The sequence below is a fragment of the Chanodichthys erythropterus genome, chromosome 13 (genome assembly GCF_024489055.1).
Source record: "Chanodichthys erythropterus isolate Z2021 chromosome 13, ASM2448905v1, whole genome shotgun sequence".
In the NCBI taxonomy this organism is placed as follows: Eukaryota; Metazoa; Chordata; class Actinopteri; order Cypriniformes; family Xenocyprididae; genus Chanodichthys; species Chanodichthys erythropterus.
In genome coordinates this window covers 20718559-20735341 of record NC_090233.1, presented here as the reverse complement: position 1 = coordinate 20735341, position 16783 = coordinate 20718559, and the positions used below count along the sequence as shown (strand labels likewise).

The following is a 16783-nucleotide window of genomic DNA, read 5'->3' as shown; positions in this document are numbered from 1 at the left end:
AAAAAAAAAAAAGCTTTGTACTGTGATTAACTAAGCAAAGAAAGCAGCAGGCCAAGATTAGAGCTGGCGGACATTTGGCTGAACCCAGAGACACAGAACAGTGTTAATAAATAAAGTATTAAGGAAACATGCTCTAACATCAAACACACCTGATTGTTGTAAATGTTTTACAATTTTATGACCCTATTTGTTTTTTAATAAGTTGGTAGATGTGTAATGAAAGTGGTCTTTCTGCATTATGTTTTGATGTCTGGAGATTTATGCGCTAGAATTAGAATTCTTTTTTTTTTTTTTTTTTTTTCCTGAATCCTTGTTTTCCAACTTTAAAAGCTAGCATTTTCTGAAACACAGACTTTGTGAGTGTGTCCAATTTGCATGAAATTTTGTTTGTAAAAATAAGTGATTTTATTTTTTTCATAGATTAAAATTGACAACCAATTAAAGTTTGCAATTACACTGTGGCTAAATATTGACTAATTAACTAATATATCCTTAATGCAGTCCAAACTTTACAAAATTTGCTGCAAATAGTCACCCACAGAGGGTGCTACATACACAAACTTCATAACTGTTTGATTTTGCATGTTTTTGATTTTTTTTTTTTTTTTTTGGTTACACTTTATTTTATGGCATCCTTATTGTAGATTTAAGTACTGAGTAATATTAATTAACTACATGTACTTACTGTAGGGTTATGATCAGGTTTTGGTTTAGGGTTAGTTTCATGTAATTATGCATCATTTATAGATAGTGTTATAGTAGCTACATAGTACATGTTTAAAAAGGACACTGTAAAATAAAGTGTTACCGTTTTTTTAACAAGCGCTAATATATGCTAAAAATAATTAAATAAAAAAACAAACATGCAGTTAGGTGTTTAATATAAAAACGTATGTTATTAACTTAATGAAAGGGATGTTTGTGTTGTAGGTGCGAGAGAAAGACCTTTCGGTGGTGGTGAACACTCTAGTGGAGGAGTTTAATATTTTCAGAGAAGAAGGGGGAGAGTCAGTGCCTGTCCACAGTCAGGATGCCTGCAACGGCCTTCAGCGAAACGGAAGAGAGGGTGAGAGCGGATAAAGGAAAGGCATACACTTTTGTTCAAAGTTTGGGGTTGGTATGGTTTTTGAAAGAATTCTCTTATGCTCACCAAGACTGCTTATAGTTGATCAAAAATACAGTAAAAATAGTATTATTGTGTAATATTAGTACAATTAAAAAGAATTGTTTTCTATTTGAATATATTTTAAAATGTAATTTATTCCTGTGATGGAAGAGCTGAATTTTTAGCAGTCTTATGCTGATTTGCTGCTCAAGAAACATTTCTTATTTTTATCAATGTTGAAAACGGTTGTGCTGCTTAATATTTTAACGGAGGCTGCAGTGCTTTTTTCAGTATTCTTTGGGTAGAAAGTTCAAAAGAACAGCATTTATAGAAATCTTTTGTAACATAAATGTCTTTACTGTCACTTTTGATCAATTTAAGGCGTCCTTGATGAATAAAAGTATTAATTTCTTTATAAAAAAATAAAATTGTACTGACCCCAAGCTTTTGAACGGTAGTGTATTCACACTTCTTTTTCTTTGTGAAATTGATCTTTTTAAGAAGAGTTCATTATACTATTGAAACACACTGGAGCTTTAAGATTTCAAAACTTCCTCTCTGGTATAAAAAGACCATCTATATACTGTAATGAATATCTGATGTCATTAATACTTATTGTATAATTCATTATTTTACCAGTGCTTTGCATTGACACGCAGCTTGTGCATTAAACAAGTGTTAGTATTGTTTTTTTACATTTTAAAGTGTTATTTTGTGTGTTTTCAGTTTCACATGCAACAGTTCATCCGGTGCTGATTCCAGAGAATAATTTTTGTGTAATGAGTTTGGATCCGGATACTCTGCCAGCGATCGCCACCACCCTCATAGATGTTCTGTTTTACTCGAACAGGTATGAAACATGCTGCTGCACAGGCATGCAGTGATGATGCTGTTTTCACTGGTTTGAATTTTGTATTTCTTTTCCACCTGATTGGCACCAAAGATAGCAGGCCGATATTGATTGGTATTTACTGCCACCAAGAGGCGCCTTGAACTAATTTCAGTTTATCACACAATTTGCCTGCTGACATAACTTACATTCTGTAAGTTGTCTAATATAAGCAGGCAGAAATGAGAAAGGGGAACTCCTAATTATTATTAACAGTAGCCATGCTTACATGGACGTTTTTATTCAGATTTTATACAGATTTGACTAATTGGAATACAATGCTCCATGTAACATACCTCTCTTTTAAACTGGAATTAAATGATTTGCAACATGGAGACATAGAAAAGTGACAAAATTTGCAGGCATATTCAAAGATAACAAGTACTAAATCAAATGATGTCTACCAAATATTTATGTGCTGTTTTTTATTTAGTTTTTTTTCATTTTTCTCCTGCAGTCCTAAGGAGGGCGCCAGTGTTGATCAGGACATGGAATGTATCAAGTTCTTCTCCTTTTCTTTGATTGATGGATATGTCTCCTTGGTGATGGACACAGAAGCACAGAGACAGTAAGATTCACACAGAGCCATGAAGGGGTGATAATATCAAAGTTTTTTAATTGCACATTTAAATCTTAAAACAAATAAAAATGTGTGTGTGTGTGTGTGTTTGTGTCAGATTCCCAGCTGATCTTCTCTTCACCAGCTCCTCTGGTGAGCTCTGGAGGATGGTGAGAATAGGAGGGCAGCCTCTTGGCTTCGGTGAGCTTTTAGATACCTTCTTCTGGCCAGAGTTGGTCTTATTATTGGGAGATAAGAGGGTCAAGATCAAGTTTGTTTTATGGGTCTTCATTGTAAAAATTTAGGCACTTCTGGTTTACATGCATCCGAGGTCAGAAAACACTAACACTAAGACATTTCTATAAGGATTAGCTCTCTAAACCCCTCCTACCCTGCTCTGATTGGTCAGATGGCCTGGTTACAGTGCCTGTCAGAAACGAAACGTCCTTTACCATATCTGAATTTCACCTCCGGAAGCTTACTTAGCGTTTGATACACAATGATACGAACAGTAACGATGGCGACGGTTTTACCGTATCAATTCGAGAGCAAGACCTCGTCCTTTGGAAATGCAAGTGCAAGTGTCAACAACACAAACCAAACTCTTCCAGTCTCCGCTACAACTATAGTGTTTGAGGGCGGGTCAGAGTAAACGTTCACGGGCAGCCAATGAAAACCATAGGCTGGCATTATGCAAATTTGTTACAAACCTACATTGGTTCAAGCAACAATTAAGACTGGAATCGCTAGTCCAGACAATAGTGAAATTTGCTTAGCTGAGTGATAAATGAATAGATTAAATCGGAAAGTGTGATTTATCCCAATTATTGACTCTTATCTCACACTCTCTGTCTCCTTTTGCAGACGAATGTGGGATAGTTGCTCAGATCTCTCAGCCTCTTGCAGACAGTGATATATCAGCATATTACATTAGCACCTTCAGCTTTGATCATGCTCTGGTAAGTCTTATATTTTCTCTCCCCTAGGTTCACAGACAAGGCTTAAGCCTAGTCCCAGATTTGTTTGAGCTGTTTTAATGGAAAGCAACTTGTACTGACATATCTTAAAATATGTCAGTGTCATTGTTTTTGTCTCAGGTGTTTTTTTTTTTTCTAAGGCACGTTTATAAAAGCTACTTAAATGTCCTAAATAATTGTACTAAAGCCTAATCCTGGCTTAATCTAAGCCCTGTTTGTGAAACCAGACCATAATGTTTTAGCTCTGTGTAATAGTCCACCGATGAGAGTGCCCACTGGTCAATATAATGCAAAATATGTGAATTATTAACATACATAGAAATTAATAAAAGATCCTGATCACCCAGTTTGGGTTTATTTAGTGATTATTAACATTTAATTCAGTCTGTGGAGGTCTAGTTCTTTTAGATTTAGTATATTTGAATCATTTGTGATATTTGTGTGACATTGGCCAATGGGAGAACTAATGGTTGCCTAGTAATCGGCAAACAGAAGAATTTCAGAATCTGATCTGATTGGGCGATTTCTGCAACACTGCCTCTGTTTATTTCCATTATGTCATGTAAAATCACGAGATCATCTGTCATGTAAGATCATCTGGTTCACCATGCTTCTTATTCCTTTCCACTTTTCCTGGAAACCCATAAGTATTTTAGCAGAAACTGTCTGGTTCCCTATTGTTAAAGGTGCCATCGAATGTTTTTTTTACAAGATGGAATATAAGTCTAAGGTGTCCCCTGAATGTGTCTGTGAAGTTTCAGCTCAAAATATATATATTTTTTTATAAATTTTTTTAACTGCCTGTTTTGGGGCATAATTAGAAATGCACCGATGCAGGTTGCGGCCCCTTTAAATGCTCACGCTCCCCACCCACGGAGCTCGCGCTTGCCTTAAACAGTGCATAAACACAGTTTACACAGCTAATATAACCCTCAAAATGGATCTTTACAAAGTGTTCATCATGCATACTGCATGTATGCATCGGATCATGTGAGTATAGTATTTATTTGGATGTTTACATTTGCTTCTGAATGAGTTTGAGGTTGTGATCCGTGGCTAACGGCTAATGCTACACTGTTGGAGAGATTTATAAAGAATGAAGTTGTGTTTATGAATTATACAGACTGCAAGTGTTTAATAATGAAAATAACGACGGCTATTGTCTCCGTGAATACAGTAAGAAACAATGTAAAAATGGTAAAATAAAAACAATCAAAATAAATATTAAAATAAATATAAATATACTTAAATATTAGCTTAAAATCTCAGGGAGTACTTCAAGGAAAATGCTGACAGAAAAAGTTATGGAACCTCTGCCTTAAATTAACATGTACTGTCATAAAGCCTACACTTACGAAAAGAAGTGTCCTTCATGATTCATTCAAGTCAGAGAAGAGGAAGTTTTTCCACACATACGGACATGCCATACATAGCATTGCTATATATAGAGTACATTAATGATGATGTAATCCATCAGTGGAAGCCAGTGCAGCTTGCCCTGCCACCAGAAGTGTATGTTCACATGACCTTATAGTAAATGAAGCAGTATGAGGAGCTGATCATACCTGTTGGTATACAGTACATGCTCATGCTGCCTGGACATGACCCTCATTTATTTAATTATTTAATCATTTTGTTTTAATTTTAATACTTGTATTATTACTAGGGTTGCAAAATTCTGGGAATATTCAAAGCTGTAAACTTTCCATGGGAATTAACGGGAATATATGGGAATTAACGGGAATATATGGGAATTAACGGGAATATACGGGAATTAATGGGAATAAACAGAATTTGCAAAATTCCTGGTTAGCCTATGAAAGGGTACTTAAATGTAGTTGAAAAGAACATCTTGCAGCATAATTTTGGTTAAAACAACCATATTTAATATAATTTTAGTTGAATTTTTACCCTGAGATTCACACAGCACACTACTTACTGCAGGGTCATTGAGGCCACGCCCCCTGCATGCACTGTGCATTCTCCCAGTCCATAGCATGCACATTTGATCAAAAATACAGAAACTGTAATATTGTCAAACATAACTACAATTTAAAATAATGATTTTCTATTTTGATATACATAAAAATATAATTTATTTCTGTGATGCAAAGCTACAATTTCAGCATTATTTCTCCAGTCTTCAGTGATCCTTCAGAAATCTTTGATATAATGATCTGATCCTTTATCAATGTTGGAAACATTGGTGCTGCTTATTTCTTTTATAACCTGTGATACTTTTTTTAGGATTCTTTGAATAAAAATTTATTTATTTAAAATAGAAATCTTTTGTAACAATATACATTACCGTTCAAAATTTGGGGGACAGTATTTTTTTTTTTTTTTTTTTTTGAAAGAATTTAATACTTTTATTCAGCAAGGATGTGGGAAATTGTTAAATAAAAGTGATATTAAAGGGATATTGTTAGAAAAGATTTCTATTTTGAATAAATTCCATTCTTATTAATAAAAAGTTAAAAAGTGAATCCTGAAAATAGAATTACAGGCTCCAAAAAATATTCAGCAGCACAACTGTTTCCAACAATGATAATAACGGAGTATCAAATCAGCATATTAGAATGATTTCTGAAGGATCATGTGACATTGAAATAAATAACACACAATTGTTGCAATAAAAATATATTTATTTTACATATTTACTGAATTAGAATTAATTGAATGCGAAAAATAAATAACTTATGTTATGACCAAACAAAATGTTTATATTTGTTTTTATATGATACTTTTTATGTAAATATTATACATTGATATAAATTTCCTAAAATTTTCAATTAATTCCCATAAATTCCCGTAAATTCCCATAAATTCCTGTTAAGTTTCCAAATTGGAATATTTCCAAAATTCCCCAGGTTAAGTTCCCGTGGAAAGTTTCCGGAAACTTTTAATTATTATTAGTAATTATTAATTATTAATTATTATTAGTAGTAGGTGGTAGTAGGTAAATATATAATTGTTGATTTGCTTTATATCATTATTAATAATAATAATATTAATATTAACCCCCTCAGCCGTGACTTATTCACAATACAGCACTAGCCTTGAGTACCTTATTGCTTTTATAAAACTGCTACCACACAATACAAATATTAAAGGCAAAAAATATGTAACGATGCAACTTTCATGAAGTAAACTCTTACTAAAAGCCTTCCTTCTGCCAGAAAAAATAGTCCTTCACCGTGAACGGCAACAGAAATTACATTATTACACCGTTAGATGGCGGCAAAGACTGTCTTTATGAGTGCGTCAGTCAGTAGCGAAGACTTTTACATTGAAAAGACTGAATTGCTGTGAACAAGGAACAAGACGCAACTGACAAATGCTTTGACCAGTGCTGTCAGTAATGGGAAATCCCCTTAACTGTTAAAAGGACAAGATAATACTTTGGACATTAAAACAGATTTTTTATTATGAACATAGGACTGACCTGAAGGAAAATGCTAAATCTGAATTCAGGTAATAAACTCGCTCACTCGATCTCTTTCTCATAATTCTCATCTACAAAACAGAAAGCTTCAATGAACAATATTTTAATTGAGAACATACAGTTTACGTTGCTAAGGGTGTTGTGTAATGATGCACAGAACCGTTGGGTGAAGCGGTCGTGTTTTATCGTGACAGCTATTGACCAATCAGAATCAAGGACAGGAATTAACCATTTTATAAATCAATATAAATATTATTATTCATGTAATTATTAATTTTATTATTATTATTTTAATGAAGTTTGGGTTCCTTGCCGCTGTCGCCTTTGGCTTGCTTAGTTGGGGACACTTGACATTTGATATTCAACAGTGCTTTGCATCTGCCTGCATTGACGCCATTTTCTTTAAGAGCTGATGTGCAGACAAAATTATGTACCAGTTATCAGTGTAAAGCTGCTTTGACAAAATATGCATTGTAAAAAGCGCTATATAAAAAATAAAGGTGACTTGAAAAGGAGACTATTAATTTATTTTATTTATATTCTATTTTAAATATTTTATTTAAATGTATTATTCTTATTAATAGTAATTGTATTTATTTATATTAATAATATAAATAAAACCTGATTAATTAATTTTATTATGTAATTTATATTAAATTATTTTAATATTGTAGTAGTAGTAGTACTGGGTTTTTTTAAGCATCTTGCCGCAAGCATTAATAAGGCATGTCATGTTAATAATTTTTTTTGAAATACTTTTTTTCGAGACCACTGCATTGTTCTATACAATTATCATTGTTTTGTGGTGTTCTGTACCATTGACAGCAGCTATTATGTAAGGGTTTTTCATTAAACACATCTTATGAAATACGTAGTTCCATGCATGCGTCTGTGTGAACGCGTGCATCATTTTCGGTGGGAGCTGATCCATGTGAGTATGAGATGATCTCATACAGCATCTCTGTTTACTCCCTTCCTAAAAAAAAAATGCTTCATACCAGCGTGTGTTGTTCAGCTGACAGCATGTGACATCCCTAACAAATATTGCATATTCAGATAGGATGTGATCATCCCTGTGTTTTTGTTTCATCTAAATCTAAAACTTTTTTTGTCTCAGGTCCCAGAAGAAGATATTGTGAGCGTGACCGAGATGCTTCAAGCTCAGAGGAAGGACATGTCCGGTTGAGGCTGCGGTTGGTTACATCTTAAGCTTGAAGACGGTAGAAAAAGACCTTCAGGGTGGATGATAGATCTTGTTTGAGCCACTAACACACAGTATTACTCCACATGACTGTTTTGCCATAACCAGAGGTGCTTCAGTCACAGCATTTAAGAGCTTGGGCTTCAAAAAAAGGCCTAAACTTTTTGCTTTTGCAGAACAGCGGTGCTGATTATATCCAATTACTGAGAATCAAAGTATTTACATGACCGATTTGAAAGAACATTTGATGCAGCATTTTAATGCTGGACTATATGAAGCACTTTTTTTTTTCTTAACTGAATTATAAGATTAGAGGACGCTATTGATTTTGGATATTTAGTTCTTCTTTGCAGGAGTAATGATTATTTGTAACCAGAAATCCCGTTTGGGTTTACCTGCTGCCATTATGTTCTGCAAAAATGATTTTTACTTTGAGTATTGCACATAAAAGTCTTCCAGTGTAGTCAGACCTCAAGTAACCATGTTTGAGGTGAAGCAAAAGGAATTTTATTGGTGTAGCAATTTTGGTGTAATTTAAACATGGCACTTAGTAAAGCAGTTACTGATGGTGATTATACTGATCACTTTTGATTGAGTGTTTCTAACATATCTTGCAAATTCTGAAGTCAAACTCTTATGATGGGTTCTTTTGTTTAAAATCATAGGCAGTTGTTTTCATCTAGCATAATGGGGTGAATCTCTCTAAACTCCTCAAGATCATGTCCAGGTCATATTTCATGCTAAATTCAAAAGTATATATTTATATATTATTATAAATATATTTATTATTATTATTATTATTATTATTATTATTATTTTGCTTAGAGGAAATGAAATCCATATTTATAACCTTCAACATTATTTGCACCAACATTATTTTTATAACAAATAAGTGCATGCCTCCCCTCAATTCGTATAGGTATAAGACAATATTTTGTAAAATATTAAGTACATTATTATTTAAATATGATTTTATTCACAGTAAAGTGTATATATACACATTAAAGTGTAAAATGTGTGTATATATATATATATATATATATATATATATGATTATAATTTATTTTTGTAATTTAATAATCTTATTATTTTATTGATGTTTTGAGTGAATTTAATGACCTGGAGTTGTTTGTGTGTGGGATTCACCCATTCTTGAGAAATCCAGATACGCGCCTTTTGAGTCAGGCATCATGAAAGAGTGCAAATAAAAAATTCTTCATGTTAAGTTTATCAGTACCTTTTGATTTGCTCTTATTTGCCCACAAACTGATAAGAACGATGAGGTTCAGAGTTGTAGTAGTAGTATCGCTTTGTGAGCTGATCTACAGTGTGATAAAGGAAATGCCTCTCGCACAACTGTCTGCCTAATGACAACGTTAAGTTTGACTCTTCTTGTGACATTTCTGCCTTTTTGCTAGCTGTGGCCTTACAGTTTCACTTGCTATTTGTTTAATGTAAGAATAGGCTGCTGTTTTGTGACCTATTTTGGTCACTACTAGTGAACCAAGCACAATATATACACAAATAGTGATCAAATCAAAGAAACTGATTTGAAACAATCGTTCATATAACCTTTTGATTATTGAGGGGCCCAAAAATGGCTTTTAAAATGGCATTGAAAACTTATTCCAGCTCATTATATAGATAGCTAATGCAGAATCTCAGCTGTAGGGGTTCATGCAACAAGAAATGCACTAAGTGATTTATATTTTGTTTCGCACAATCACTAATAAATCCAGGAATCAGATCTGGTAAATGAATGAAGCTCTTTCTAGAGAGAAATATATCTTTGTTACAAATAAGCTTAATGTTTTGAAAGAGCTTCTGAAACACTAGCGTCAACATACAGATTATTAGATTAATGATTAGGGTTGTGTGTGTGTGTGTGTCTGCGTGCAAGAATTTCTGCATTTGCTAACACTTTTTTTATGTTAACTTTTTTTCTTTATATAGTGAAAGAGTTTTCAGGGCACCAAAGCAGCATAAGAATAATTGTCAAGGTGCTTTTTGAGATCATAGTTTAAAGAAAATTGTATATTAAGAAAAATATTTGTTACTCCAATGCCATTAAGGAGTTATTTTCATATGTTTATTTTATCTCATTTCTACAATATTGGTAAAGACCAAGGTTACTGGCATGTTAAAACAAATTTTAAAGGTCAGTAACATTTTTGAGCATTTGTTGTTGTTTTTTCTTGCTTTTTGTAGATTAGGTGCATTTATCTAAAATCATTTTTGGTACATTTTATACAGTGTCAAAAGAATTACATAACATGTTTGTAACTGTGCTGCTTGATCAATAAACAAATACATAAAAAAAAAAATTCTGGCATTTATTAAAATTGTGTGTTTAAAGGGTCATACATACAGTAACAACACTTGAAAATACCTTCAGTTAGATGTGTTGAAAGGGGCATTACTTTAATATCAAAATATTCTGAAGGGTATTAAATATAACCCATGCAGATCAGTTAAATTTTACTTAAATATATTGTAATGTACCAACCCATTTAACTTGATAACTAATATACTTAACAATTTAATGCAGAAATTTAGTCACAGCATGTTTATTTGAAACTTGGTTAGATTATTTTATCCTTAAATTACAGCATGTTTAAGTGTAATATTAGTGTGTAGTAAATGAGTATGTGTAATCTGGATTATGTAATCATTCCAAAAATTAAGTACTTGTAATTAGATTATTATATTTCAAAATACTCGTAATCAGACTACAGACTACAGATACTTTTCTATTGATTGCATGTTATTTTCACAATGGCAGAACCTTATTCATTATTCTTTGATTCAACTTCTTTATCTTTTAAATGTTCCTTTAAATAAAAAAATAAAAGTCTACTGCTTATTCATAAAATGTCTTTGAGGTTTGAATTGCACACACAGAACAGTCATGAGCGCATCACTGAAAACTCAGATTCATATCTCCTTATTATTCATTATTTAAATGATCACTCAGTGAGTCATTTAATTATGTATTAGTGTCTTTGGAAGGCTTTTGTTGTACAAGCACATTCAAATTTAAAAATTCACATTTCATCAGGAATTTCCCAACTTTTTTGTGACCTGAATTTTTGACCTTTGACCCAATAAAACTTGGAAGTACTACCTGAGATTTTGAGTTAATAAGTTATCAATAATGAAATAGTCAATAATAATAAAATTTAGTTCATGGTTCTCTAATGCCACAGTTAATGGTCACGGTAATCAAAAAGTAGTCAGAATACATGACCTAAAATAAGTAATTTAGATTACATTACTAACTTTGTGTCATGTCATTTGGAATCAGTAACTGACTACCATTTAAAGGGTTTGTTCACCCAAAAATGAAAATTCTGTCAATTACTCACCCTCATGTCGTTCCACACCCATAAGACCTTCGTTAATTTGCGGAACACAAATTAAGATATTTTTGATAAAATGGCTCAGTGAGGCCTGCATTGCCAGCAAGATCATTTTCTTTTTCAATGTCCAGAAAGCTACTAAAGATACATTTAAAACAGTTCATGTGACTACAGTGGTTCAACCTTAATATTATAAAGCGACGAGGATACTTTTTGTGCACCAAAAAAACAAAATAATGACTTTTCAACAATATCTAGAAATGGACGTTTTCAAAACACTGCTTTGAATATTTACAAATCTTTTGTTTCAAATCAGTGGTTCAGAGCACCAAAATCATGTGATTTCAGTAAGCGAGGTTTCGTTACGTCATAAGTGTTTCAAAATTTCAATAGTTCACGTGAACCACTGATTCGAAACAAATGATTCGTAAAGATCCGAAGCTTCATGAAGCAGTGTTTTGAAATCGCCCATCACTAGATATTGTTGAATAAAGTTGCTATTTTGTTTATTTGGTGCACAAAGTATTCTCGTCACTTCATAACATTAAGGTTGAACCACTGTAGTCACATTAACTGTTTTAAATATGTCTTTAGTTGCTTTCTGGGCATTTGAAAGTGTTAATGATCTTGCTGGCAATGCAGGCCTCGCTGAGCCATCGGATTTTATTAAAAATACCTTAATTTGTATTCCAAAGATGAACGAAGGTCTTACGGGTGTGTAGAATGACATGAGGGTGAGTAATTAATGACAGAATTTTTTATTTTTGGGTGAAATAACCCTTTAAGTAATCATGTCGACATGATGTCGGTGTGTATCCACAAACATATCAGATGCTTTTCCACCACGTCTGGACAATGTTTGGATGTTCGTTAAAAATATATCACTGCAAAGGTGTTTCCAACTTTATTTTACTTCTAAGCAAAGAATAAAAAATAACTTTGCCCATATCAGGGCTGTGAATCACATTCAGTCTCTTGTTTCATGCACATGAGTGAGAGCACATGCAGTTGCTGGCTGCAGTTGACTTAACGGCCACCGGTGTCGCTAAAAACAAATGTTTCTGAATTCGACATATTGACCATTTAACAGTTTCTTTGAATCCTCAATATATATATAATGTTATTTATAGTACAAGTTAGTCATTACACCTACTTGTTTATTATTTCTATTTTGCACAGTTTATAATAAGTTGGAAAAAAACCCCACTATGATCTAACACACATATAAGTAGGCTAGCAAGTGAGAAGTATGTTGTGACCAAAATGTCAAATGAAAAATCTTATTCTCTCAACCAGTCTGTGCCTTTTTTTTAAAACTAAAATAACAGATAAGAGAAATTAACACATATGTACATAAAAGATAATATGTAAGTCATTATGAAGGAATTGCATTGCATCTTAAATTGTCTTTGCGGGTTATAGTGACAGGGTCATTCTCATTCCAGACTGCATTAATGGAAAAACAAGTGCATAAGTCATACATATTTTGGTCCATTTTCCTGTAAGAGAAATGTTTGTAGAGATGTGGGAGTGAAGCTTGAAGAAAGACAATGGTAGCCGTTGACGTCAGTTTACACCCTGATAAGAGCAAAATATGATATATTAAAAATCATTCATTTCCAACTCCCATCATTTCTGATTCCATAGCCAATATTATTATAATGAGTCAGATTGTGATTGAAATCAACAGACATTTCCGTTCAGTGTGACATTCGACGAATATAGCTTGTTATGGCTGATTAGCCATGTACTGTAATGTACCATGTACCCTTAAAATTGAGGCAAAAATCAATCAAATCATGTTTTTTGTTACTCCTAAATATGCATGTGTATTTAGACTTCACTACATCAGAGAGCTCATTAACCATCACGTCACAACATCTTTTATTATCATCACATGCCAAACACGTGGTTATAAAAGAAAATGCCTTGCATTGTACCAAAAGTTTCCTCTTATTTTTCAGTTGAATATAAATATTTTATTGTTCTTTGCTTTTGATTTTTTTTTTTATTTCACCTCAATGTTGTGTATAATATAAATATATATATATATATATATATATATATATATATATATTTGTGTGTGTGTGTATTTTCTTTTACATTATTTTAGAACTTCTACAAATCTGCCTTGTAACTTTTGAGAAAATGTCTATGGCAAAAGTAACTACCAATATTACATGTACAACCCCAAAGTTGCTTAAAGTTTTTTAAATTTGAATAAAATGAAAAAAAAAACAAACAAAAAACTTTCAATCACATGAGCCAATATTTATTCACAATAGAACATAGGTAACATAACAAATGTTTAAACTGAGAAATTTTACACTTTTATCCACTAGATGAGCTCATTTCAATTTTGATGCCTGCTACAGGTCTCAAAAAAGTTGGCACGGGGACAACAAATGGCTGAAAAAGCAAGACATTTTGAAAAGATTCAGCTTAGAGAAAATCTAGCAACTAATTAAGTTAATTGATATCAGGTCTGTAACATGATTAGCTATAAAATGGATGTCTTTAGAGAGGCAGAGTCTCTCAGAAGTGAAGATCTGTGAAAGTGTGTAAAAAGATTGTGGAAAACAATGTTCCTCAATGTCAAATTGCAAATGCTTTGCAAATCTCATCATCTACAGTGCATAACATCATCAAAAGAAATCTCTGTGCGTATAAGGGACAAGGCCGAAGAACTTTATTGGATGCCCGTGGTCTTCAGGCCCTCAGACGACACTGCATCACTCATCGGCATGATTGTGTTAATGACATTACTAAATGGGCCCAGGAATACTTCCAGAAACCACTGTCGGTAAACACAATCCGCCGTGCCATCTGCAGATGCCAACTAAAGCTCTATCATGAAAAAAGGAAGCCATATGTGAACATGGTCCAGAAGAGCTGGAAATCACGGACGCTGTATCCTCCGGGCTAAAGAGGAGGGAGACATGCAGCATTCAAGCCAGCATCTCTGATGGTATGGGGGTGCATAAGTGCATACGGTATGGGCAGCTTGCATGTTTTGGAAGGCACTATGAATGCTGAAAGGTATATAAAGGTTGCCAGTTGACGTCTATTTCAGGGAAGGCCTTGTGTATTTCAGCAGGACACATACTGCAGCTATTACAACAGCATGGCTTCATCTATCCGGGTGCTGAATTGGCCTGCCTGCAGTCCAGATCTTTCACCTATAGAAAAAAATACCCAAAACTCATAACCATAAACTCATAACCTCGATGCCCAGACATCTTCACACTGTTTTGAAAAGAAGAGGAGATGCTACACCATGGTAAACATGCCCCCATCACAACTATTTTGAGACTTTGTGCTTAAAATTGTCAGTGTAAACATTTGTTATGTTATCTAAGTTATATTATGAATACAATATTGGCTCAAGTGATTTTAAAGTCTTTTAGGTTTCATTTTATTCAAATTTAAAAAACATCCCAACTTTTCCAGAATCGGGTTGTACATTCAGATAGACCTGATAATTGCCACCTGTATTTCATGTAAAAAATGTCTTTAGTGCTCAGGAATATTGTGTTTAGAGCAAAACTCTAAGTGGGACCTATACAATAAATTATTAAATAATTTTACTAAAATTATCATCTGAAAAGTCAAGTTTTCAACTGCAAATAAATAACATGTTCTCCAGCCAATATGCATATATAGGTCATTTGTCAGTTCCCTGAAATACGACCCATAAGACCCATTTGCTAAAGTAACGCCCATATCAACAACAGGACACTTTCATTTTAATGCATTGTTCCCTTTTATCTGCGTCATATTTGGGGTTTCACGTAGCTCAATTGGCAGAGCATTGCAATATCAATATGCAATCATGTGATCATGCGATCGTGGGTTCGATCCCAGGGAATGCATGTACACATAAAGTGTGTAGTCGTTAATAAAAACATAAGTTTTGCTAAATGGAAATAGGACAAATGGTGTAAAAAGTCCACACATTGCATTTAAATGAACACGCATTTTGATTGACAGTCATACATCATTTCATGACGACAGACGTAACACGACACTGTCATTATTTGTATGCCAGCTAGAGGGCGCATGACTTTAAAACGGAAATATAGGTCGTAATAACGACCTATAGGGTCGTGGGTTTTTTTTTTGCAGTCTGCAAATAAAGCATGCTCGTTACATAATTTACAGATCTAATCATTCAATTAGTTAGACTATGTTCAATTCATAACTAATCACCCACGACCTGACAATCATGATAAAAATGCATAGAGACAGTCCTGACAATCAGCTTATATTTTCAAGATAAAACAGATACTATGTATTATGTAGTATCTATTCAGTATCTATCCAGTTAAAGATTAGGGTGAACGTAGGCACTGGAAAAGTTTGATGCACAAGGCAGAATTTTTATACTGATCATTGAAACTATCCATCGCTAACCACTTTATCTCTGATTTATCACCACAACTTATACATATGTATCTCCACCAGACAAAGTTGCATGGAAAAGTTCTCTAGTTTGACAGTCTGATAATGACATGAGTGTGGGCAGGATATGACAATGATCTCAGTTGACATTAAAAAAAAATGTAGCTTCACACTTTCCAAATTGTGCTGTCTCTTCATCAAAGGGAAGTGGCGATTGTGCTGTTTGTTGCAATGCCGTGGTGATGCCACAGTTTCATCATCATCTATTTATCCACAGATCAAGGATTCAGATATTTGCTTGTGAACAGCCTGTTCCCACCCTACAAGGAAGTACTTACTCAGTAGTGTTCCTAATACAGAAAGTAACAGTTATCTCTATTATCTCAGAAAAGTGCAAGTGGAAGGATACTGACCCAGAGTGATGATGACACACATTCCACTATGGGTGTCCCCCATTTTACTAAATAATATAAATATATTAATATTAATTAAATATTAATATTTTAATTAATATTACTTTTTTAATGTAAATATTACTTTACTCAAAATATGTAGTTATTTTTAAATATTTTAAATTGTTATTTTGTAAATTAAGAAATAAAATCAAACTCCCCCATTCGCATTAAGAAGTTGTCACATGACAATTTTTGCGGATAATATGCTGCGGCCATGCTGTATATACCGTAGTTTCGAGATGACAACGTGATGTTTTATTCAGAGCTGTTCACGTCCTGAGACTTGAATTATGCATTTCTATGGCAACAGTATCAACTCCTAAATGAATCTGAAGCAGTCAGATGGTACAGCGATGGTACAAGTAGAGCTCTCAGAAAATTCCCATCTTACA

The 16783-nt window shown here is 33.4% G+C and overlaps 1 protein-coding gene across 1 annotated transcript in view; it reads left to right on the top strand.

Annotated features, from left to right (window-relative positions):
• The window catches only part of castor1 (cytosolic arginine sensor for mTORC1 subunit 1), a 22637-nt gene extending 13301 nt beyond the window's left edge, over window positions 1–9336 (top strand). The window contains exons 4-9 of the mRNA XM_067406495.1: window positions 931–1066; window positions 1832–1955; window positions 2452–2562; window positions 2672–2754; window positions 3418–3512; window positions 8093–9336. Coding sequence (XP_067262596.1) covers window positions 931–1066; window positions 1832–1955; window positions 2452–2562; window positions 2672–2754; window positions 3418–3512; window positions 8093–8161 — 618 coding nt within the window. The 3' untranslated portion in view covers window positions 8162–9336. The remainder of the gene's footprint in view (window positions 1–930; window positions 1067–1831; window positions 1956–2451; window positions 2563–2671; window positions 2755–3417; window positions 3513–8092) is intronic.
• The last annotated feature ends 7447 nt before the right edge of the window (window positions 9337–16783 follow it).